The 27149-nt window shown below is 45.6% G+C and overlaps 1 protein-coding gene across 2 annotated transcripts in view; it reads left to right on the plus strand.

The window, feature by feature from the left end:
• Positions 1-27149, plus strand: part of CHMP4B (charged multivesicular body protein 4B) — a 156243-nt gene that overhangs the window by 97020 nt on the left and 32074 nt on the right. For both annotated transcript variants that reach the window (XM_078652277.1, XM_078652276.1), the window contains one exon: positions 12101-12215. In XM_078652277.1, coding sequence (XP_078508403.1) covers positions 12101-12215 — 115 coding nt within the window. The remainder of the gene's footprint in view (positions 1-12100; positions 12216-27149) is intronic.

Below are 27149 nucleotides of genomic sequence, written 5' to 3' on the forward strand. Positions count from 1 at the left end.
CCCGCAGTTCACGGATAACAGCTAAATAATTACTGTCCGGGACGTAGTGATACTCACTAGGAATGAACTAATCAAAGCGCTCGGTACGGGAGAGTGTAACGCGAGCTCTGTTTCCTGAATACTCAAGTAACCATGGTGATGAAGTCACATGGTGCAATGGCAGGTAATGAAGCTCGAAAAGTATATCTTATGACCCACAAATCCAGAGACTTGCTACATGTGATGTGGTCTCGCTATACACCTGCATCCCACAACAAGAAGCACTGACAGTGATTGCAAGATGCCTTCAAAAACGCCTTGCACCGGTACAAGTTCCTTCTGAATTTATTGTTGCTTTACTAAGAATAGCGATGACTCGCAATTTTTTCCTATTCGATAACAAATTCTACCTCCAAACATCCGGCGTAGCGATGGGGGCCCCCTTTGCTCCGGATGTAGCCATACTGTATATGGCAGCTTTTGAAGACGACTCAGTCCTTAATCAATTGAACCCATTCAGAGACCACATTGGCCTCTGGATGAGGTATATTGATGATATTTTAATAATCTGGAATGGCAACCAAGATACTTTAAGCTGTTTCTTCACTTGGCTGCATCAACAATCTCAATATGTCAAATTTACGATCCAGTCTCACAGTGACACCATTGATTTCCTCGATGTCACCATCTTTCATCAAGCTGGCTCACTATGTACCAAATTGTTTCGCAAACAGACTGAAAGAAACTCTCTCTTGGCTTACAGCAGTCACCACCCGCGAGCACTTCGCGACAATCTGCCCTTTGGGCAGTTTCTAAGAATACGGAGAAACTGCTCCAACAAAGATCATTATTTCTCCGAATCAGAGGAGCTTTCCAGTCGACTGCTCAGCCGGGGATACCCGAGACGTCTGATCAAGAAAGCCCGCAAACGTGCTTGGTTCTATCCCCGTGAGGAATTACTATCACCCCAAGACAAAATCAACCAACAAGACAGTCGCATTGTTTGTGTCACTACCTTTAATACCAAAAGCAACAGGATCAAACGTATCATTAATCAGCATTGGCATTTGGTATCCGAGGATATCCAACAACCTGAGACACCATTGCATGCATTTAAGAAGGCAAAGAGTATAAAGGACCATGTGGTTTGCTCCTTTCTATCTTCTGAGACTCAACCCACTATTACCTCCCTGTGGAACCTGCCACCTGTCATTGGTCATTTCAAATGTGGGAACTGCAAAGCCTGTGACTCTGTAATCCAAACCAAGGAATTCCAACATCACCATCTTACAGTCAAGCTGAAATCCTTCAGCAACTGTAATTCAAACAACATTATTTATGCCATCGTTTGCCCATGTCAAAAAATCTACATTGGCCAAACGCAACAAAAAGTCAAAGCTCGTATTTTACAACACATGAGCCGGATCCGCTGTGAGACCCTTGGTGCACCACTAGTGGACCATTTCAAGTTGAACTCTCATCTCCCTGAAAGTCTACGATGGGTTGTCATTGAAAAAGCAACTTTGGGACCACGAGGTGGCAATATCTCTGACATTCTCAACACCCGTGAACTTAAATGGATCTATTTTTTTGACTCAATCACTACTGGCCTTAATGAACATGACAGTTCATTCTCTCAATTAGCCACCCTGCCATGATGAAGTGTATCTATTTCTTAACATGACCCTGGGTGGGTTGATCAATCACCGGGATATCTGCATGCCCAATGTTACTGCCCTAACATCGGCCCTTAAATATGATTAAGTTTGCAATGTGCCTTACCCTCATGTCAGAGAGGTACGCCATGCTAATTAATTGTTGTTGTTTGATGGACCTTCCGTCTGACTCATGCGTGTCTCAGTATCAATGCCTTATAACTTATCTATCGTGTTTTAGTGTCATTGCCTAAGAACCGGTTGTCATGACCTTCTGTCAAAGTTTCAATTTTCTGACATGCGCAATGTGCTTTACCCTCATGTCAGAGAGGTACGCCATGCCGATTAGATTAATTCCTTGTGATGTGTAATTAACTGTACTTGTAATTTGGAATTTTATTTATATCTACCACGCGTTCTATATTGAATTTTTAAACTATCTGGGTATTCGATTGTTACCAATGTCCCAGGATACTTTCATGTGACTGAGTCTGTTTTCGAGCTTCATTACCTGCCATTGCACCATGTGACTTCATCACCATGGTTACTTGAGTATTCAGGAAACAGAGCTCGCGTTACACTCTCCCGTACCGAGCGCTTTGATTAGTTCATTCCTAGTGAGTATCACTACGTCCCGGACAGTAATTATTTAGCGGTTATCCGTGAACTGCGGGTCATTCTTCTTCTTTTTTCCTGTCTTGTTCCATCAGATTAACTACGGATTCAATCCCCATGACGTCCCTTACGTAACTAGCACCGAGCGAGTGTCTCGCTCAACGATCGGTAAGCCTCGTTATTTGTTTTTAAATGACCATTACCGCATCGTATTTTCTTAGTTCCTCATAAAGTTCATGATTATTACCCAGGTGCCGCCAGACTTTGACGACGCTACAATCAATCTCTGACCCCTTGGAGGGCTGCTAACCGTGCGCTATGTTGCCTCCATTGTGATTTAACATCTTGACGTGCTGGTTTTATTAGTTACTAACCTTGCCACGTCACTTGTGTGCCATGTCTCACCTCCATGATCCGTGCCCCATTTTGTATCTTGATACTCGAGTCCTTCCTTTAACAGTTATAGTCACACAACACTGTCCTTCTTTACAGATGCGTTCCATACCAATGTAATCCTTGTAATATTAATTGTCTCACATTACTGTGTTTACAGCGACTAATTTGTCTATGAGCTAAATACCCCGTTATAGATATTTCATTCCAGTATTAACCTCAACTAGGTTCCCATTATTAGCTTTTCTATACCAACTACCATTGTGATAATCTAAGAGGCAGGAATTGTACCCCTCTAATTTTAATTTTAGTTTACTCTACCTTTATACATTAGGTTACCTGCCCCTACCCCTTGGTCCTGATGAAGACCCCACAGCAAGGATTTCAACCTCCCCTGCATTGATAAGAGGGTCGAAACGTCGACTGTTTTTCTTCCTGTGGCAATTCCACGCCTGAACTATGTATATCTAGTATACCATGTGGAATATGTCTTTCAATAATTTTGGTTACTATTAGCCTTTTTGGCATTTGCTGTTAGACGAATCACAGCTATACGCAATTTCGAATGTTTGATTTTACTGTCACACAATCCCGCCACTACCTTATCCTCACCTTTATCACTTCCTTCCTCCCTCCCGGGGCACTGTATAACCTTTAATACAGTTGTTAAATTGCATTTTGTATTCATTACATTTGATCCCTCAGTGAATAAAACTCTGTGGATCCAACGTTTGTTGTTTTTTGATCAATTCATTGAATTTTGTAAATTATGTCAATTGTGTCTATTGATTAATTGGTCAGGGATATTTGCCTATGCTTTTCCGCCTCTCCCTCCCTTTCTGGTTCGGAAACTTAGGCAAACATCTCATACGGGTAGCCCTTAGATTAGAGTGCTAGCCGTGGTATACGACGCTACTAAATCTCTTAGTAGTTCCCCACCAGAAGCTCCCCATCTGGCTGGACCTGCTCACTTCGAACCGTTGAGAAATCTGGCATCCAAATCCCAAAACACACAACCTAGTGATATGGATTGTATACAAGTAGAGAGGCAACTACAAATAGATTATCAGTATCGTAAATTCAAAAAACAAATAAATAGATGGTTTCATGTCTTGGTTGGTGATTTTAATCAATTTGCTTTATAGTATTTTTTCAAAAGGACGCGGCCAACGCATTTAACCTTACATAAGGCTTCCTTGGGGAATGGGATCTTAACCACTCCGGAAGAAAAATCTCTTCTAAGTGCCAGCCTTGCGATAATCTTTCACTGATCAGTTCATGGATCAAAGCTACTACCGAATGGTCTTCCGAAATGTTCCGGTATTCTGAACACCCGTACGTAACCCGCCACAGTCCCATAATAATCAAACGTGTAAGTCCCTTCTCTTGATAAGTAAGGGCAAATATTCTTGGGACCACAAAAGAACCAGTATGGATTGTCGATAGTCAAGTCAGAGGTTCCTATTCACAAACCCCATACACCTTATCCTTTACAGGCTCATTCAAGCAGATACTAACTACATATACAATAATACCCAGCTCAAAATAAGCTACCAGATCCTCCTTTACTGTTGGGCAGAAACGCAATAGGAATAAACAAGCATTTGCAATGCAACGGTCTCGCCTTTAGGAAACTTAAAAGTATTTAGCCATGCAGTACATTATCCTGGGTGTTATATTAACTCTCCTCATTCAGCCTTACACACTGCTATAACCGGATGAAAAGAGCATTTGTTGTCAGTGGGGCACCATGGAAAGGGGTTAAGGTAACTGTTGGTCCCAAACAATAAAGTTTTACAAAAACCAACATACATTGACAAAGTCAAAAGGCTGGCAGCATAAGTTGGACCAGCTAGCTTTGCAAATGCTTGTGTTGCTTTGTCAGGGACGTGGAGCAACAGAGGAATGTGGAGGTAAAGAACAGTGTGGTATGAGTGTCTGTCTGCTCTTGTCAACTCGGGGAGTCTGTCTATGCGTGCCTGTGTGTTTGTCTGTGCTTGTCACCTCGGGGCGCCTGTCTGTGCATGTCTGTGTGTTTGTCTGTGCTTGTCATCTTCGGGGAGTCTGTCTGTGCGTGTCTGTGTGTTTGTCTGCGCTTGTCACTTCGGGGAGTCTGTCTGTGCGTGCCTGTGTGTTTGTCTGCGCTTGTCACTTAAGTAGAGTAGAACGAAACGCATTTCATCAATGAGACACTGAGAAATGATGGCTTAGGTCAACATGTTTTAGTTGCATTACAGTAGTCATAACCTCCTCCTATCTTCGGGTCGCAACCCCTCACTGAAGCAGCCAATGTTCAAATTCTAAAGGGTTACTAATTGCAGCTATATGTTTTATGTTCTGAAGCCCTCGTGCCTTTTGCAGGCACAGCTAATTGCAAACTTATAGGGTGGTCCTGTAACGGATGAAATTACATATATATAACTTGACGAGTCAGGCGTAGCAACGGGGCAAACATGAAAAACTTATATAATACTGTTAGGTGCTAAACTACATTCATAATTGGGCTTTTAATAGTTCCTTGAAAGACATTGACACGGTCCAACTGCCCGTGCTGCTCTACAGAGAACAGTGTTATCTTTCAGCTGTGGCTGCGGGAAGTAGCTCCCTGCAGGTGTTTATCGAGAGAGGCGCCCTCACCCCACACCATCCTGCCCATCCTCCTGTTGCTGTACTACAGTCACCACTGCAGTTTCTGACTGGCCGGTCGGGTTGGGTTCGCTCAGAGGTACGGGAGACGTGTGAAGAAGCAGAAGGAAGTGTGCACAGGAGCACGGAGAGAAGGCAGCCCCAGGGCAGCGACCCGAGGGGAGGCCACAGAACAAGAGGCAGGAGTACACACTCCTGAGAGACCATCTTTACCTGAGAAAGCCTCTGGACTGTAACATGACTCCCGGCAGCAAGTGGTGAAGCTGCAACAGGTGGAGGGAGCTGCGTTTCTACAGTGCAGCCCTGCACTGCTCCTCCTTGCAGACCTCCCAGCCGCAGGCAGCATGCGCACCCTGGCGGCGATGATCGTCAGCATGGTGCTGGCCCCCTGCGGGCTGGTGCTTGCCCTGACCTGCACTTTCGCGCCGGACTGGCGGGAGCAGAGCCAAATCACCGGCGAAGCCCCGGACTTCGGAGAGCATCAGGGCATCTGGGACATCTGCAGCGAGGTGGAGTCCACGCACCAGCGGACCTGCGGCCTCAACCGGCAAGACTACTTCTCGCGCCCGAGGTGCAGGCGGCCCGCGGGCTCATGATCATATCCATGGTGGTCACTGTCCTCGGGGTGGCGCTGTCTTCGCTGGGAGGGCCCTGCTGGCGGGACGAGCCCTCCTACATGCTGGCGGGCTGTGGGGGGCTGGTGGTCTTTGCCTCGGGGGGTGCTCTACGTGCTGCCCGGTCTCTTTTGGTGGTAAACAGGACTAAAAATCCCAGCATACAACAAAATACACGAACTGGGTGAGTATATCGCGCGTGAAGTTGTGTACACAAAATCCAATTTAATGCCGTGTATATTGACTCACAAAAGACGGCGGGAAGGGGGAAAAGCCTGGAAACGTGTATATGAAGCAGGGGGAAAATCACGTAATTTGCCGCATTTAATGTCCGGGAGGTGAATGTGCGCTCCAGGCAGTGGGACGTGTTTTGTGTGGGGTGCGTCTGTGAAATAAGAAAGGGTATTTTACCTCAATTACTCGGCCCGCTAAAAATTAGCAGCGAGCTCGCCTAAATGCCGCTGGCCGATTTCCAGCTCTCCTCGCGGCAGCGCGCTCAGCACTCGTCGCTGCCCGCTTTTCTCTGCTTACAAGGACTTCCAGGAATCGCGGGCAATGCACTCTGCCTACGCCGTTGCCTGCCTGTAATATCTCACTGTGCGGTAGAGGTTGCTTATGCCGGGGTCAGAAATTATGGGGGTCTGTCATTGGTTTTCAAGCCAGAGAGAAGCTCTATTAAACAAGCGCTCGGAACAAGCGCTCGGCATGACGTAGACTTTCCTCTTTTAGAACCGTCCCACTTGGACGGGCTTGGCCCTAAATTAGGTGTGTGGAAAAAGGTTTATTATTCTTCTTTATGGGGCCATCTGTTTCGCCCCATAAAGAAGATAAGAAACCTTTTTTTTTCACACACGTAAGTCAAGGAAGCCAGTCCAAGTGGGACGGCTTCAAAAGAGAAAAGAGTACGTCACTAACACCTCTTTTCCAATGACTAGCCACCGTTTAGCATGAACGGTGGCGCCAGCCAATGGAAAAGAGGGGCGGGGCTTAACCTCACTAGTGAAACGTACTCGAAATCATTCAATCTTGCCAGCGAGACTGCACATGTGCGCAGCCTACGCTAGCCGAGACCTAAAAACGGTAACATGTCAACAACAAAAAAAAAAAGGAAAGGTCCTTACCTAGTGTATGTATTTGTTTTTTTCCTATTAAAATATGTGTTTCCTTCACACTGAAGAATTACAAAAATGTGCTTTATTTGTGCTTTTTTAATTCTGATATATTCTGAAATATTTGCATAAATTATTTACAGACTTTTAACATTTGTGTGCTAGTAAAAGTAAAATCCTACAGCCTTTCCTCTCACATGGTTAATCAGCAAGATTGTCACATAAATGCTTTCACTTTTAAGTCAGAGAAAGGAAAGTAAACACTAAGCTCCCTGAAAGACAGAGCCTGACAGTGAACCTCAGTCTTTGAATGCACAGTAAATGTGCCAAGATAAGAACATAATTTAAAGGCCTGTTTACAGGGGCACTCCTGGAAGAATACAAGGAGTGATTGTGCATAGGCTATGCTTCACAGGAGGGACTAATTCATGGTGGACAGCCTAAAACAATTAAAGCTAGCAAATAGAATGCAAGCAAATGTGAGTTACAAACCACAAAGGCAATGGTAAGCACTCGGCGGAATGCATTCCCAGGGAAGCTTTTAGAATATACCCAAGAAGTCTTAGCAAACCAGAGCGCACTTCCTTATGGGCTATTTTACATGGAGATGATGAGCTGGCATTGGTCGACAGTTATGGGACTCATGGGATATGTAGTGCCAAATTGTTCTGGAAGAAAGGTTATGCATAATCCAAAGCCTCCGGTCCTGACATAGAAATGCAGGGAACCAGCTAAACAATTTACAGCTCCTACTATTAAATTAAAATCACTCTGCTATAAGAAAAATGTGCATTATTTATAACCGTACATGTTTGCTCTTCTCTTTAACAATACTATGATTTGTAAACAAGTCTACAAATGCCTTAATAGTGTAAAATGTAATATATGACAACTGTTCTGTCCTACCTTGCTTAACATAATATACCTACACACCCACGTACCTACTCTTTCATACCAGGATTCCCTTACCCTGCCTACCATCCCTAACACATTTACACTCTGACCGTACCTGCATTTTCTACCAGCAATTTCTACCTGCCTTTCCTACCTCCATCTCTAAACTACATATATACCCAATATAGCGTAACTACCTACCATACCAACCCTACAATCTGTGTTTACCATACCTACTCACCTCACGATGTCTACCTTAACTAGTTTAGCTACCTACCGACCCATCACTGCTATTACTCTTTGCCTACCGTGCCATATAATTACCATACCTAACCTATCAAACATTACATACACCTGTAGCTCTTTTATCTCTTACCCTGAAGCTGTAGTTTTGGGAAAAAGAGTCTAGGAAACTATAGCATACTTAGCATATCCTAAGCCTGTCACAGCACAAACATCTACACATCTTACAAATTAAAAGGTGCTAAGCATTACACTTAATGTTCACAATGCACTTTACAGAAACACAAAATCAACACTTAAAAGACTTCAAATCTACTTTAAAAAAACTATTTTTTTTAAAGTTAATACATTTCCCCTAACATTAATATTCATTCACTACTATTTTCCTTCAATCAATCAATCCATACATTTGTAGAGTGCGCTACTCACCCGTGAGGGTCTCAAGGCGCTAAAGGAAGGAAGGGAGGGGTGCTGTCATTGCTCGAATAGCCAGGTCTTGAGGTGCTTCCTGAAGGTGAGATGGTCCTGGGTCAGTCGAAGGTGCGTGGGGAGTGAGTTCCATGTCTTTGCGGCCAGGTAGGAGAACGACGTTCCTCCGGCGGTGGTTCTGTGGGTCCGCGGCACGGTGGCGAGGGCGAGGCTGGCTGAGCGGAGCTGGCTGGTGGGGGTGTAGAACGAGAGGCGGTTGTTGTGGTATTTGGGTCCTTTGTCGTGGAGCGCTTTGTGTGCGTGGGTGAGGAGCCTGAACGTGATCCTTTTGTTGACGGGGAGCCAGTGCAGGTTTCTTAGGTGGGTGGATATGTGGCTGTGGCGGGGGATGTAGAGGATAAGTCGGGCGGAGGCGTTTTGTATGCGCTGAAGTCGTTTCTGGAGTTTGACTGTGGTTCCTGCGTAAAGGGCGTTTCTGTAGTCCAGTCGGCTGGTGACGAGGGCCTGGGTGACGGTCCTTCTGGTTTCGGTGGGGATCCACCTGAAGATCTTTCGGAGCATGCGCAGGGGGTTGAAACAGGATGAATAGACGGCGTTAACTTGCCTGGTCATCGAGAGGGAGGAGTCCAGGATGAATCCCAGGTTACGTGCGTGGTCCGTGGGAGTAGGCGCGTAGCCCAGTGCTGTGGGCCACCAGGAGTCGTCCCAGGCGGAGGGGGATTGTCCGAGGATGAGGACCTCTGTCTTGTCTGAGTTCAGCTTCAGGCGACTGAGCTTCATCCATTCTGCGACGTCTTTCATTACTTCCTGGAGGTTGGTTTTGGCGGTGGCTGGGTCCTTGGTGAGGGAGAGTATCAGTTGGGTGTCGTCGGCGTAGGAGATGATGTTGATGTGTTTGCGTGCGATGGCGGCGAGGGGTCTCATGTAGATATTGAAGAGCGTTGGGCTGAGCGAGGAGCCCTGGGGTACGCCGCAGATGATCTCGGTGGCCGTTGAGCGGAAGGGAGGGAGGCGGACTCTCTGGGTTCTGTCAGAGAGAAAGGAGGTGATCCATTCCAGGGCCTTTCCTTGGACCCCAGTGTGGAAGAGGCGGGTTATTAGGGTGCGATGGCAAACGGTGTCAAATGCTGCCGAGAGGTCTAGGAGAATGAGGGCGGGTGTTTCTCCGTTGTCCATCATGGTCCTGATGTCATCGGTGGCTGCGATGAGAGCGGTTTCGGTGCTGTGGTTTGCTCGAAATCCAGACTGGGACGGGTCGAGCGAGTTGTTTGTCTCGAGGAACGCGGTCAGCTGTTTATTGATGGTCTTCTCGATGACTTTGGTCGGGAAGGGAAGAAGAGAGATGGGGCAGAAGTTCTTGAGGTCTTTAGGGTCGCCGTGGGTTTCTTCAGTAGGGCGTTGATCTCTGCGTGCTTCCAGCTCTCCGGGAAGGTTGCTGATGTGAAGGAGCTGTTTATGACGTTCCGGAGGTGGGGTGCGATGATGCTGTCGGCTTTGTTGAAGATGTGATGGGGGCAAGGGTCAGAGGGGGAGCCGGAGTGGATGGTGTTCATGACGTGGGTGGTGTCTTCAGTACTGATGGGTGTCCATGTGCTGAGGGTGGTGGTAGGGGTCGTTGGTTCTGTTACTGGAGGCGGAGTCTGTGGTCCGAAGCTGTTGTGTATATCTGCGATCTTACGGTGGAAGAACGTGGCGAGGGAGTTGCAGAGGTCTTGTGACGGTGTGATGTCGTTGTTGCTGGCGCTGGGGTTGGAGAGCTCTTTGACGATGCTGAAGAGTTCCTTGCTGTTGTGGGTGTTCTTGTCTAGTCGCTCTTTGAACAATGTCCTTTTGGTGGTGCGGATCAGCTGGTGGTGTTCGCGGGTGGCGTTTTTGAGGGCTGTCATGTTTTCTGGAGTCCGAACGTGGCGCCAGGTTTTTTCGAGGGTCTGGCAGGATTTCTTTGATTCTTTGCGGGCGTCTGTGAACCATGATGTTTTCCTGTTGCCGGTCTTGCCTGGGGGGTTCTTCAGTGGAGCAAGGTCGTCTGCGCAGTTGGTGATCCATTGTGCGAGGTTGTGGGCTGCGTTGTTGGTGTCAGGGGTGTCGGCTGGCGGGTTCTGGCTTAGTGATGAGATGAGCTGGTCTGTGGTGATTTTGCTCCAGCATCTGCGGGGGATTTGTTGTGTGCGGTGGTGGGATGTGTTCTTTTTGAAGGTGAAGTGGGTGCATCTGTGGTCGGTCCAGTGTAGTTCTGTGGAGTTGATGAAGGAGACCTGGCTGCTGGCGGAGAAGATGGGGTCCAGCGTGTGGCCGGCTCGGTGGGTGGATGTGTCCACCAGTTGCTTGAGTCCGAGATTGGCCAGGTTGTCGAGCAGGGTGGTGGTGTTGTTGTCGTTGTTTTTCTCTAGGTGGAAGTTCAGGTCCCCTAGGAGGATGTATCTGGTGAGGCTAGGGCTTGCGGGCTGATGAGGTCGGCGATGGTTTCGCTGAATTGTGTGCGCGGGCCCGCGGGTCTGTAGATGAGCGTTCCTCTCAGGGTGGTCTTGGGGTCGGTGTGTATTTGGAAGTGTAGGTGTTGGGCGGTGGAGAGTGTGTCTTTGGCGTTGGATGTGATGTTGATGGTGTTCTTGTAGATGATGGCGATTCATCCTCCGGTTTGGTTGGTGCGGTCCTTCCGGGTGATCTTGTAGCCGCCCGGGATGGCTATGGCGATATCTGGGGCCGAGGACGTGTTCATCCAGGTTTCCGTGAGGAAGGCGACGTCTGGTGGTGTTGAGTCGAGGAGGTCCCAGAGTTCGACGGCGTGCTTGTGGACGGATCGGGTGTTGAGGATGCACTTGAGGTGGTTGTCGTTGTTGCTTGGCGTGGCTGGCGGGTGGCAGAATCGGAGGCAGGCGAATTTGCAGGCTTGATAGGTGAAGGGTCCGTGGGTGCGTTTCGGGGTGGCTCGGTAGCAGGCGGGCGGTCGTCTGGTGTTGACTGCGCTGAGGGCGGCGGAGTTATATTTCAGTCGGGTACCCTGGCTCCGGCTTGCTAATTTTATATTGCTGTACATTTACAAGATTGTTCAAGATAAGATTACTTATTTAATTTTACATTCACAACTTTTTTTTTTATACCTCCTATAATTTTTTTAATTCCATTGTATTGTTGTAGTTCTAATTTTAGTGGTAAATATAATCTGATATGACCATTCCAATATAATGTACAAGTGTGCACAAATATAAGACAAGGTCCTTCTTTTTCAGTAGTTTTCATCCACAAAGCTAACAGTTACCATATACATTATAGAAAAATATCAAGCCAGACCTTTTGGCATTGCCATTGCTTATTTGTATATAGGTTGAACAATTAAACACAGTGCTTTTGTACATTAAGTTGGATTACAGTTAGCATTTCTGTGTTCAACATCAAACTCTGTATGAGATATAGTTTTTATATTTTCCTAGTGAAGACTGTATGGGTTTTGTTTTTGTTAATATAGTGGCAGATTGTTTTCAACTCCCGTTTAACAATTTTCTCAATGTATGTGTTGTTTTAGGGATATAGATAAAGTAGATGAGCTAATGCAAGATATTGCTGACCAGCAGGAGCTGGCACAAGAGATTTCCGATGCCATTTCAAAACCTGTAGGATTTGGAGAAGAGATGGACGATGTAAGTAAGAATTTAAGCAATGTTAAGTTTCCAGGTTTTTGAAGACTTGTCTTGGTTATATGGGTGGAAAATATTTCTTTGCCACATCAATTCTTAAGGAATTAGGTCACTGCATGCTTTAGTCTAGCATTTAAATAAATAATTCTTATTTTGCTTACTTAGAATACTTGAACTTACCTGTTTCTATGCATTAATATTGGAAGTTGGCTTACTAAATACTAATTTTATAGGTTTCCGAGATTGTATTGGTTTTCTTGTTTATATAAAATATACAACAAAAGAATGCTGCATGCTGGCTTTCCCAGTACAAAATATATTAGGCTTACAGAATATATAAATATATGCTTGTGTCTATTAAACAAGTAGTGTCTCTCTGTAAGCTGATGTGCCTGTTCTCTTCAATTGAGTAGGCTATAGAGGATTAGCCTTTGCAACACTGCATTGTTTTCTGATACGTTGATTCATGTGTGATATCTAGGACTAGGGATCTATTTATTCCACTCTTCTTATTAACACTTCATTTGATTAAACTATGTTAATTGTCATAGAATACCAATCGTCTTGGTCACCGCATGTAAACGTTGGTTCCTCTGGTTCCCTCGAAACTGACAATAGATAAGCTTGTGTACTGAAAATAACCAGTGAACCCATTGGTAGAGGGATGGGGTTAGATAAGCGTTAAGTACTCCCACCCCAAAAAATGCTGGTAATAACAGCACAGCGAACACAAGGAGTTGATGACATATATGCCTTCCTGTCCACAAATAGACTGCATTTGGCACAGTTTTCTTTTTTGCATTCTCTGTTGAGTATTGAATAACTTCTATACATCAACTTATATTGAACGGGGGAGAACTAATTCAAGCAGCTGCTTCACAAGAACCTACCAGCAGCGGCTCTAACACCATACATATGTCATCAACTAGAATCCTTTACAGCAAATACAGAGGTGAAAAATGGACTCTATCTCGTTGACCAACAGCAACACAATTCTAGGTGAGACGAACCATTACTGTGGTGGAACTTTTCAAAGGAAACTAACCTCCAGCCCCTGCATGACATCGTTTGTGCAGCCTACAACTCCACTACATCTGAAACTGCCAGAAGCTTAAACATGCCTGGGTGGTATCCACATAATGTGTAGGCCCTGCAGTGCCTTTTGATCGTAGGTGAGTGTGGATTCATTCCACCAGTGCTGGTGGGCCTCGGTGAGCCCCTCTATTTTGTTGAACTAGCATTGAGGTGCTATCCGACAGGTGAGTAGGTACCTTTTTTTACGTGAAATATTTACTCCCTACCCTTGCTTGTGTGCCATTTTGCACTGCTCACGCTTAGTAGGACGTCCCCGCTCTTGCTGAAGTTCATGGCTGAGTGGTGAGAATGGGTTCCACTATTTGTAATTCCAAACACTTAAACACCAGTAACCCTCTAGCTGTACATTGAGTGGTCACCATATTAAGATATTCTGAGCAAGGCAGATCAAAGAGTTCTGTGAGGCCATGCTCCAGCTCTTCGAATCATTACCAACTCTCTCTGGCAAGCTTTCGGGCCTCAAGGAGTAGAAAGGCCCTCCATATGGCATACTGCTGGCAGGTTTGTCCAGAGCACCCGTAGGAACCTCCGAATTCACCATTGGGCCTCCTCCACTTCCCATTCTGACTCCGCTTCTGGCTCTACCTCAGTTCTGGAGCTTCAATGCCGATGCTGACTCTATGGACGCCAGATGGCGAGGTGCCCTTTGTGCTCTTTTACTCCAAGTCAGCACTGCTGTGATCTCAACCCAGTCCGTGCTCTGCTTTCGAGTCGCCACCTCAACCACTGGACTTGCCACCTCCACAAAGAAGGGCATATGCATGCCTTATTTGGCACAGATTCAGGCAGTGATTATGATGTGGTTGTTAAAACTGGAAATATGATGACATTCAGTAAAGTCAATAGCAGTGCCATTGATACTTCACCTGAGTCCAGATTCCTCTCATCCTGGTCCTGCACTTTCGGCCACAGTTCCTGACCTCCAGTTCCCCACCTTAGAGGTCAAACCCAGTGTTCTGACCAAAGTGCTCCAGCCTGGGTAAACATCTACTGGACCCCTCTTGTAGTTCAGTGAGACAGATACCCTTTTGGGGGCTTGGGCCAAACCTTACTCTGCCACCAGGTCAATTGCCAGATTACGACTGCCCTGCCCCGGGCGACCCTGCATGAAAGCTTGGTAGTTCAGGTGTCTGCAAGTCGGACGAACCCAAATACCTTTCTGACTGCTCCGTCTGATATGGAATCCAAATGAGGAGAGACCTTTGGGAAGAGACTAGTTTCTTCCACTAGCTTAGCCCTTATATCTGTGAATGCTAGCTGCCTCCTGGGACGCTATTCCAATGCTCTTTGTTTCAGTGGTTGAAATCCTCCAAGGTGTCTCAGAAGACCTCCGGCCTGACCTAACCCAAGCCATACAAGATGGTCGTGATACAGCCAAGTTCACAGTTCATTGTGGCTGGGACACCACCAATTCCATCGGGCGGGCATTGTCACCAGCATTGCCATTTGATGCCATGCCTGGCTGCAGACAGCTGTTTTTTCAGGCGATGGATCATTTGTCTGTTATGGAGATGCTCTTTGACAGAACTCACCTATTTGAGGACAAGACAGATTCTCCTCTGGAGTGGTTTAAGGAGAGAAAGGCTGAGGCACACTCCCTTGGGCTGATATGCCCCACCAGCCCTACCGATCTTTTCTCCCCTTCAACAGAGGTACACTATACCATCAGCCAATTCAGCTTCCGCAAGGTGCCCAGCAGTTTTGGTGCTGCAGCACCCTCCGCCCCACGTTCAGAGTCAGCCTGTCTCTCTGTCCACTGGCCCGCCCACCCCACCACCATCACCCCTGCCCCACCTGCCAAACCCTTTTTAATGTGCACTTAATGGAGTACAGCCACCCAGGTGGATTCAGAATCCGACACCTAGTGATTTTAGCTAGGTTGGCAGACAATCACGTGGGACTGGTGGGTCCTGCAGATAGTCCGGAAGTACACCTTGCCCTTCACTTCCACTTCCCTGCAGCCCCCAGAGTGACTGATGGAGGAGCATCTGTCCATCTTACTGCTGGAAATGCAAGCCCTTTTGGCCAAAGGATCTATGGAGAGGGTGCCTGCACCAGATGTAGGTTGTGGTTGGTATTCCTGCTATTTTCTGGTGCCAAAGAAGGACAGAGGTATTTGTCTTATTTTAGACATGCGCCCTCTTAATGTCTTCCTCCTAAAGGAAAAATTCAAGACCCTCACTCACACTGACCCAGGTCTTGGCTGCCCTCCATCCTGGAGACTGGACGGGGGCATTGGACCTGCAGGCTGCCTATTTCCATATAGCCAATCCTGCAGGACCGTTGTCACTACCTGCTTTTGGGTAGGGGAGTTAATGTTCATCAGAGATTTTTTTTGTGGTTTTGCTTGTTTTTGTTTACAGGGCGGGTTCCAGATCTTTTGGTTGTGAGATTATGGGCGGGCTGGGGAAGGAAGGGACTCCATATGGCTTGATCTGATACAGTGATGGCACATTGTATGTTAAAATTCATGACTTGGAATATTAGGGAGATGGGCTCGGCAACTAAGCGCCATAACATACACAGATACTTGCAGAGGCGGGGAGTGCAGATAGCTATGCTGCAGGAGACGCAGCTCATTCAGGGTGAAGTCGAGAAGTTACGCCGTAGATTGAGAGGGCAGTCATTTGACACCTCCTACTTGGCATTCACAAGAGGAGTGCTTATATGGATACAGGCGGGTGTACCCTTTGAACCCTTACATACATATATAGATGAGGAGGGCAGATATGTACTGCTGGCTGGGAAATAACTTGGTCTGGACATCACCTTTGGTAGTGTTTATGCCCCAAATCATGACCAGACTCGCCGTATAGCAACAGGTTTTCTGTGACAGGATGAGACATTAAGATCTGACAGATATTTGGCGTACACACCTCAAAGATGTTGGGACTATTTATTTTATTCCCCTACATACCAACTACACACAGGTGTGGATGCATTTTTGTGTTCTAGCGGGCTTAGCCACTCTGTAGATCACACCGAGTAGCTGGGGCACACCTTTTCTGATAACATCCCATTGTGTCTCGATTTTAGACCCCCTGGAGAAGAGCCCATTGTTTCCTTTGTGGAAACTTAATCAGTTGAACCTGGAGGATATTTATTTCCAGGAGAATGTGGGAGAAACTATATATAATTACTTTGCTGATAACTCCTGGTCAGTTTCCACAGGGTTAGTGGAGTGGGAGAGATTCGAGATTTTAATATGGAGGCATTGCTTAGGCCAATCCATAGGTATACAACGTGACCTCCACCAAGAGCTTGGTAAGCTTGAGGGCCAGCTGCATAGCCTTGGTAATGTATAGGGCACGGTCGCTGCGGACCTGGGGGGCTTTCAGGAGGCTTGTGCGCTTTACCATACTGCTCTTGAACCCTATGCTGTCACGACTATGGGGGTATCTTACAAGAGCACAAGAAGAGGGGCGTCCTGGTAGGTTGCTGGCATGGCTCATCAGGCCAGAGTCCCGCGGGTCTCCAATTACGCATGTTACATCAGGTACTGGGGAGTCTATTTATGCACCAGGCCAAATAATAACCAGTTTTGCTGTTATTACAAGGATTTATACAGCACTTCACCCTTTGTGTCACCCGAGGCCCAGGTGGCATTCCTGGGTACATTAAGGCTCCAGGTCCTGGATCAGCAGGCGAGGGAAGTTCTGGGCGGCCCGGTGACAGTGCAGGAGATTCGTGTAGCTATTAAAAGCATGGCAACGGGTAGGACTCCAGGCTCTGACCACTTCCCTGCAGAATTCTATTTGTATATGCTTTGAAGTTGGCTCCCTGACTGGAAGCCCTATATGCAGATTCTGCCAGACTGGGGATGCTGCCCGACTCAACGCATGACGCAATTGTTACCCTGTTCCCTAAATAGAACAACCAGGGGGCCCGCACCACTGACATCCACCCACTCTCTATGCTCATATGCTCAACATGGACTTCAAGCTGCTTAGCAAAATCTTGGCACTTTGTTTACTCCTGCATGTGTCCACCCTCATTCATGAAGACCGTAACAAGTTCATCCCGCCACTGAATACTTCACTTAACCTGCGTAGATTATATTCTGTGCTGTACCACCCAAAAGTGCAATCTTATCTACAGGCAGCCATTTTGTCAATCGACTTAGAAAAGGTCTTGGAAAAGCTACGATGGGACTATTTATTTGAAGTTAAATCGAAAAATGGGACTTGGAGATGGCTGGAGGCAGTGGGTGAAACTGCCAATATGAGAGCTCTGCAGCATGAGTTAAGACTGGCAGAATGGTGTCTTCACAATAAGGGGTCTTTCGCGGCACCAGGCAGGGATGCCCTTTATCTCCATTATTGTTTGCCTTGGCCATTGAGCCCCTGGCAGAACTGCTCAGATGGCGTGGGTTGGGTATGGGACTAACTGTGGGAGGAAACAAACACATTAGCTCCCTGTACACGGATGATCTCCTTTGTTTGGCAGATGCTAAAACAAGTACTGCCACATAGTTTGTCCTCCTGTAGGAGTTTGAATGCCTTTCGGGTTTAAGAGTCAACAAAACGAAGACTTGCCTCTTCCCTATCGCCCCAGATCTCCCCCCCCCCCCCCCCCCCCCCCCCCCCCCCGGAGCTCTTGGCAGATCTCAACTGGACTCAGACCACCTTCCGATACTTAAGGATTCAGGGCTTCCACTCACTTGAAGACCTATGGGAGGGTAATCTTGGGAAGACACTCGGATCTCTTTGATCCTGCATTCCTTTTTATGGTACTCGCTAAAGTGACACATAATGGCCCAGGGCTCGTTGTGAAAAATAGTTATGTTTTCATGGTTGCTCTATTTTTTTTTTTTTTTATCAACTTTCCGGTAACAATTCCCTCCTGTTGGTTTCGCCAGCTGGACGGTAGCGGAAAGCGGGCTGGGAGTGCAGAATTTTGAGTTAATTTCCTAGCCTCCCAAATACAGTGGATTGCGCAGTGTCTAGAAGGGCGGAGGCTGGGGGAGACAGGACTGTTTGGAGCTCGCGAAGCCCACTGGCCTGCTGTTGGCTCGTCTGGTGGATCAGATGGTGGTGGTCCCGCGCCCGACCCTATTGCTGTCCACTGCATTGCATTGTTGGAAGCGCTGTGTCACAAAGGGAACTTCTTTGTATGCACTGGGCTTACGCTTTCCACCTGGACAGACAGGGACTGGAGACGGTGGGGGACTTTTAACAACAGGGCGCACTCTTCCCTTTCGGAGAGTTGGTCTCTGCCCTCGGCTTGCCATCTGGCCAGTTCCTCAGATATGAGGCTTCAGTCCATGCTTTCAGGACGCTCTGGGATTGGGGGGGGATTGCTGTGAGGAACACACATGGTACTACAATCCTTACTTACCCTTGGTGCAGCGAGACACCTGGTAAAGTGGTTTTTGGTCTCCCTCTCTGACATGATTTGTAAACATTTGGTGCGGTTGTGCCAGCGGTAGGGGACCAGTTTACATCTGAAAATTGCGGACTCAGAATGAAATAAAATCCTGCCGTACCCTATTAAGGTCTCCAGAAATACAAGGCTGAAATATACGCAGTTCAACTATCTCCATATGACCTACATGATGCCCCACAAGCTCCAAGTAGTATATGGTGGAGGACCACGCCCCTGGCCAAAATGCGACCATATTGATGTAGATTTTATACATATCACCTGGGAATGCAACCTACTGTGACAGTTCTGGGACATGGTGTTGACTACACCTAATAACACACTGAGATGTTCACTTGGTTTCGACTGCTGAAGTCTGTTTGTCGAGCATCTTCCCGCGACCTCCCAAACGGAAGGTTGGAAATAGGTTTCTTGGTGCTGGTCAGGAAGAGGATAGCAATGGCATGGAGGCCTGCTAGTGGGCCTGGGGTGAGAGATGTGACTCAGTGGGCTGAAGTATGAGTTGGGAACACCCTGACCGTGAACGGTCAGGTGAAAAGAATAGTATCCCATTCTCAAAAATCTACCATACGCTCTGAAGTAATGACACAGAGATTCATACAACGAGGATATCCACAAACAACATTGGATCAAGCGAAACACCTATGCCAACAAAAAAGTCGAAATTAACTACTTTGAAAAACCACTAAACCCGAAAGTAACCGCACGGTTATAGTTTCTAAATTTTCAACGTTAAGTAACGCATATAAACGCATTATAAAACAACACTGGCCTATCTTAACCCTCTAACTGGATTTCAACAAGCTTTTTTCTGGACCCCCCATATTTGCATACACAAGCTTGGTCAGATCCTAAAACAACCCATAAAAACAGATGCATCTACGTACAAAGGAACATTACCATGCCATAACTGCAACAACTGCAATAACATCATCCAGGGATCCAACATTACACATCCACGAAAAGGTCACAACATCAAGCTGCGAGTTACAGCCACATGCGATAGCATGAATGTCATCTACTTACTTAAATGTCCATGTGGACAAATTTAAGTTGGCAAAACTGAGCGAAACATAAAAATACGAATTAACGAACACAAGTCTAACATCTGCACCAAAAATATGAAATCTATTGTTACATGTCATTTTTTGGAACATCATCATAACATCAATCAATTAACGTTCTTAATACTGGAAATCATAACTAAAACTGAGGGCAGAGACAACAATAAACATTTATTACAGAGAGAAAACTTCTGGATCAAGCAACTTGAAGCCCTGAAACCACACAGGATGAACGAACGCATGGAATACCAATGCTACTTATCATTGCCTGACTGTCTTTTGACCAGCCGATTTATGATGGGTTATTTTGTTATTATATGACGTATATGGTTGGTTCAACAAATTAGGGTGCTTTAAATAACATGTATATTCAATTATTTTACACTTCATGTTTCTATTTTTTTTGACAGACTTGCATCATACTATAGTGATCCAACTTTACAACTGTACCTCTGGCTCAACAAACAAGGGTGCTCTAAGAACTTGTTTATGTAATTGTAGCGACAAGTTTGCACCAAACAATGGTGAACTGACTTCACAGCTACATATAGAGTATCTCCTGTATACCTGATTGTTTATCTTGTAAGATTGTTCTTTTCACCTTTCAAATCTACTTGACCAGTTTCATCCACGTTTATAATATGGTTGCCGTTTTTATATGAGAAGAGCTCATCCTCGTTTCCCGTTCACTTTACTACATTCTTTGTATCACTGAGTTTACACTCCAGATAACTTTAAGTATATTATTTTTCCTTATGTATAGGCCTGCACCACAATACAGTGATCTGACTTATAACAACTTACTGAGCATTTGTGATTTCTCCAAGTAGTTCAGAATATATGTTTTTTTAACTAGTCTCATTAGCTTTATAGTATTCCTATTTGCCTTATTTACAGGCTCGCACCACTATAGAGCCATCTGATTCATAATAACGTATTGAGCTACCTTGGTCTTTCCACGTAGTCTATAATACAAGGTGTTTTAACACCAGATTAGTTGCATCAATGTTAGAACATGGCCGCCGTGTTTTCGTATTTGCACTAGTCCTACATCACCGGTATACTTATACCACCTTACACACGTCTGACACGTTTGGATCAGAACTCCGTGACCGTGTTGACGGGCGAGATCACCGGACAACAGATTTTGAAAACCATTTCAGCTCTTGTTAAGGTAAACTATAAGCAGCCTTCGTGTACGCTATTTTCGTACACAGCAAAATTCACGCAAGGTGATCACCACCACTTAAGGCCGAATATGCATCTGAACTTTTCTAAAAACACATAAGTGTTTGACGAACTTCATCTCACGGGTCTCAGAAACCAAGCACTTTTTTTTTGCAGCACGCCCAAACATAATGGTAACATTACTAACCAACACAGCATGTTTATTTTTATGAGTGCATCAAAAATACCCCACAGCATCGGAACTGCTGTATGTTGCTTTACCGCACAGTTAACATTTGATAAAGCAGCGGTTGTACCAGCAGAGTTCAATTGCGCACAACTACCGCTTTCTTATATCTCTCTCACTTGTTTTTATTAATGGCATCTGTGCACCCATTTTTTCATCAGAACGAAACCCTTCAAAGATCTAACACACGTTTTAATAAAGAGATGAGCCCACACAATACAGTTCTTTCACCATACATGAATCGTCCACAAAGGATTATTGTTAGTTTAGTTCTTTTACATTGATTAAAACAGGATAGTCTCCTCAATGTTTTTTGTTAATTTTAATAACCGCATTGTTCCCTGATGAAGGGCGGAATGCCTGAAATGCATTGGCACAGCATTTGTGTATTACTGCAAATCAACGATGTTCGTTAAATCTACGTATAAAGTGGATTGATGAACAAAAATTAACTCTATGAAATAAATATTGGAATTTTCCTATGGAATTCTTTGACTATCAATTCCTTAAACACAAGGTTAAAACTCAAGGATCAACGTACAAACCCTACATAGGGCTAGTAAAGTGCCCAGGGGGACGTATCCTACACAGGAAGTGCAACCACATCATCAGTCTTAATAACATTCTACAACGGAGCACGTTACCCCAGGAGCACACCAGAATATAACAACCACAAAGAAACCACACTACACCAGGTTCTGCGCACGAACAACCCTTCTAATCATTTGGAAGGGCGACATAGGAATATGCTGTACATGTGCTTGCTTAACTGTCATTAATATTAAACACCAAGACATTTAAAAAAAAAATTAAAACATGTTAGAATCATACCCCAACTCCGTTACCGTGTTGGAGGTTCTGATTCCATGCACTGGGGCGGGGGGAGTCCTCCAAGAAGCTTATAGGACTCCCAGTAACAGCTTTTCAGGGTCTGCCAGCAAGCTATTGCTGCTGCCGATCCCACAAATGATTCTCCCCTCCTGCTGCTGAGGTGAGCTCAAGAAGGGGAAGGTAGAACAATAGGTTTCCTGTTGCAGGAAGGTGTGACCACCTCACACACAGGACTTAGTGTATTGGGCTGGGGGCGCTTGCCAGCGCCACCAGACTGCTTTGAATTGCACATTTGGTGCCATCCTTGCATACTCCGGCTTGAGCCAGCCAAGCGCTCTGGCACGAAACTGTGCAAATGACATGAGAATATCCTCCCCTCTGTCCAGCCCCTCCACTGGGAGGGTCTCCTGAGTGATCATAACCCCCTTCCTAGGGTACTTAAGGACTTACCTGTGGGTGTGTCCTCAAATTCCTTGTGGGACAAGACTGAAGACAGAAACCAAGTCATTCTTCGACCGTCTGGGCACTTGCACTTCGCCTGGAACCAAGACTGAATCAAGGAAGACTCCTGCTGCTCCTGGTCTCCTGTTCTGCAAGTCTTCTTCATTGTCTGTGCTTCATCCAGGCGTCACTAGCATTTTTGTGAGTTTGGCAAAGTGTAAGAATTGGCTGGAGCCCACATTGGACGCATCTATTGCTTCCCCAGACGTGATACATGTACCATTCCCCAATGTTTCACAACCACGCTCAATTCATTCTGTCATTAACATGACCTCCTTAATCTGTAAAAGGGCCTCAACCACCACAGCGGTAGGCGTGTAGAAAAAGGGGCCTGGCGCAGGACTGGATGGATCGCTGACTCCTTTGGTCTGCCGCATTATGTAGATGTGTAGATATCGGAGCTCCTGCAATGAGACAAAGAGGCAGTTCATCCTCTCCCACTGTGCCTGCCAACAGCCTCTTCTCCACATTAGAGCCCTCACTGCACCTTTGCGCAGCATGTTGCAATTGTGACACCATGTAGTACTAGGCTCAAAAAATCGACTCGACCACTCTCATTTGCGAGTCAGATTAATTCAGGACGAGATATTTTTAGGTCCTGCTCGCCCTTTCTGGCGAGTAGGAAGACAAACTGACACTTGACCTGAAAGCAGAGGAAATGTGACAAGATGGCAAAATTTAAAGGCCTCTTTATTGCTCGCAAAGTAAATGAGCAATAAAAATGCTTTTAAATCATGTTAACTCGTCACGTTTGCTCAGCTTTCAGTGTTCGAGGTCAAGTGCATTTCAGTTAAGTCGAAGGGGATTTTGTAGGTTACTAGACCTCCAGGTATAGTGCAATTTTTAATGATTTTTCGTGCCCTATTTAATTCATTACTGTGAGAAAGTGGCTCTATATATACTGGACTAGAATGAAGTACAATGTGTATAGAGTCCACCAACCCCAGAGGTATAGCAGAGGTTAGTCAGAACTGACCTTACTCTCCAAAGTGGTAGCTTGGTCGAGCAGTAAGGCAGTACCAGAGGACAGTGTAAAGCATTTGTTGTACCCACTCGGTCAGCAAAAGGTTTCACACACTCAAGGACTGAACTCCAGGCCAATTGTGTTTATATCCACAGATATAGTTTTATTTTTAGAACCAACAGTTATAAAAATGTACTTTTCTGGTTAGGAGTACTCATGTAAATACTTTGCAAGTGAGCAATTAAGTTTGTGCACACAATGATTACAGTATTGGTAGTAAGCAACACAATCCTAAAACACACTAGCATTGAGCTCAATGGGTTTTCTACATATAAGTACAGTTGATTACAATATGGATTACTTTGGTAGTTCCAGGACTAGATCTGAGATTCAGTCCTGGGGTCTAAGCTGACCAGATTAGCAAAAACGTTTTAGTTACTGTAGTGATTTTTCATAAATATAAAGCTGTTTTAAAAGTTCACACTTGTAAATCTGACAATGTTATTCAATGGGAGAAAATTCATGTTGCAGGTAAAGTACGATCGCGTTACTTTTGTAACCCAGCACTGGTCTCCTAGAGCCAGCACTGGGAGCTTAACTCAAAACAGGTAGGTAGTTGTGTTTCAGTATTTCGTATGATTTTTAAAGAATATTTCCAGTTTTCAAAAGTAGACAGAAGAAATTTCATAGAAAAGCAGACAATGGGTTCCTATGGAGAAAATACAGATTACTAGTAAACCCGCTAGGGATTACTTTTGCGGTTCAGTACTGGGCTGAAAAGGTACAGTACTGGCTTCTCCCCTGGTCACAGGTGAGTACTTCGGAATTCGGATTTTGGCTGATTTTATGTGAATATTTCCAGTTTTCAAAACTTTACACTTAGAGAATTTTCGAGTTGAACTTGGGGGAATTTATAGAGTGCACGTACACCAAAAAGGTTTCATGGCGCTAATTCAGACCGGCAGCAGAACAGGGCAGCAATTTAGACCTCAAAAGCTCTAGTGAAAAGCCAGGTCTTCAGGTCTTTACAGAACTCCAAGTATGATTGGGAAGATTGAAGGTTATCAGGAAGAGAGTTCCAAAATCGAGGGGCCTGAAAGGAGAAGCTCAGCCCCCCATGTTTCTTCCTGACAAAACGTGGAACAACCAGAAGGTTCTTGGAGGAAGAACTTAAGTTTCTACAGGGAGTGTAGGTTATAAGCCTTGATGCTACATAAAAGGGAGCTAAGCCCGCTAGTGATTTGAAAATGAGACACCCTAATTTAAATAGGCATCTATGGGCAAAACCGGTAACCAGTGCAGTTGCCTCATAAGCGGAAGAGCATGATGGTATCTAGATCGACTATAAATCAGTCTAGCTGCCTGATTTTGAATAAGCTGTAGTCGCCGTAGTTCATAGGCAGGGATACCAATGTAGAGAGAATTAGCATAGTCAACCCGAGAGATGACATGGGCAAGAAGAATAAATTTAAGAGCATCAGTGGTAAAAAACCGGGAAACCTTACGAATAGTGCGGGGACATATAAAACAGGATGAGACGACCATACTAATCTGAGTGTGCATTGAAAGGTCGTCACTGATTTTTATGCCCAGACTTTTCACAGACTTAACGGGAGAGAGGGCAGGGCCAGAGAGGAAGGCCAGAAATTAGAAGACCAGGGATTGGATGAGCCTCCGATTAGGACTATTTCGTCTTGTCAGGATTTAATTTAAGATGGTTTGAGCTCAGCCAGTCCTGGATAAAAATCATAGTGTTCTGGAAATGGGAAATAGAATCAGGAGAAGAAGAGAACGTGAATGTGTGTTGAAGGTCATCAGCGTAATTAAACACTGTGACATCCTGGTGATGTAAAGCAAAAATTAGAGGAAAAATATAGAGATTAAAAAGAAGGGGGGGAAGAGCAGAGCCTTAAGGAACACCACAGGTTACTGCTCGAGAAGTAGAAGAAAAGGAAGAAAGCTGAACCGCCTGATGACGGTTCTCCAAGAAAGAGGAGACCCAACTCAAGGCCACCTCCGAGATGCCAGCAAGCTGGACACGGTCGACCAAAAGATGATGGTCGACCGTGTCAAAGGCGGCCGACAGATCGAGAAGTACCAGGGCCTGAGTGGATCCATGATTGGCACGAACGCTCAGCTCATCCAAAACTGAGAGGATGACTGATTCCGTCGAATGAGTAGGACGGAAACCAGCCTGGTAAGGATCAAAGTAATCAGGCCTCAATGAAAGAGCTAAGGCAATGAGTAACATATCTCTCTAGGACTTTACCTAAAAAGGGGAGCAGGGAAATAGGCCGAAAATTGGATGGAATAGTCGGATCAGCCCCTACCTTTTTCAGAACAGGGACAATCTTTGCTGATTTAAAGAGATTAGGGACGATGCCCAAAGCCAATGATTTGTTAAGGAGGGCAAGAGGAGGGTCGGGGCAGACCGAGAAGATCTCGCGGAGGATGTCTGAGGGACAACTATCAGTGGGGGAGCCAGATTTCGTAGAACTCACCAAGCTGAGAAAATTCTCTGTCAAGATAGGTGGAAAGCGAGTGAAGGAATGTGTACTGGAAGGGGGCAGAGGAGGATCGAAAGAGGGCGAGGGAGAAGAAATATGGAGTTTGATGGCAGAAATTTTAGTAAAGAAATAATCGTGAAGAGAGTCACAGAGGTCCTGAGAAGGAAGAGGTTTAGCAGTGACTCTGTCATGTTTAAAGAGACTGGTAAGAATGGAAAAGATGTCCTTGGGCTTATTGGGAGAGGATAGAATCATTGCAGAAAAATGTTGAGTTTTAGCAGTAAGAATATCATGTTTATATTCCCTCAGAGTTGTAGAATAAATAATTTTGTCAAGAGGATCGTAGCGCGGACGCCACTTACGTTCTGCCTGTCTGAGCTGAAGTTTCTTTGCTTATAAAGAGGAGGAGAACCATCTTTGTGTATCATGAGAGCGTTTAAGCCGAATCGACCGCCAGGGGTCCAAATCATCACAAGATGAGGTAAGCCAGGAATTATTGGCTAAGGCCTGATCATGAAGGGAGGAGTCTGAATAATCAACGTTAGTCGGACTAGAAGTGGAAAGCGAGGAACAAAGGGAATTAATGTTTACTCGCCCCCAATTTCTCACTTTGATGTTGGTAGGTAAGGGAGTTCTAGTCGTGGGATTATGTGACAGAGAAAAGGAGACCAAATAATGATCTGACCACAGGCAGGGAAGGACCGAGAGTAGAGAAATATCTAAATTAGCCGACCAAATTTGGTCCAATGTATGACCAAACTTGTGGGTCGGTATATGAACCAATTGTGTCAGGTTCAGCTCAGTGAGCAAATCCGAGAACTCCTTGGAGTGAGGGTCCTCCGAGGGGTCACCAGGCCAATAGTTGAAGTCACCTAAGATCACTATGCGCGAGTTATTTACTATCAAATTGGCGAGAATCTCACCGACTAAGGAAGAAAAGGCGGGCATAGGCTGGGGAGGCCGATAAAACAACACACAAACTAGCGGGGGAGAGACAGACGTAGTTTTCATGACCAAGTAATCAACCGCAGGGATCGTCGGGGAGGGCATTAGAGAAAATGACCACCTTGAGTGGATAATGGCAGCCACACCGCCCCACTTTTACCAGACGCACGATCTGAAAGCAGGAGATAGTAGTTTTCGGGAAGAGCCGCTCGAATATCAGCTGAAGATACAGAG

This window comes from Lissotriton helveticus, chromosome 7 (assembly GCF_964261635.1).
Source record: "Lissotriton helveticus chromosome 7, aLisHel1.1, whole genome shotgun sequence".
Lineage (NCBI taxonomy): Eukaryota > Metazoa > Chordata > Amphibia > Caudata > Salamandridae > Lissotriton > Lissotriton helveticus.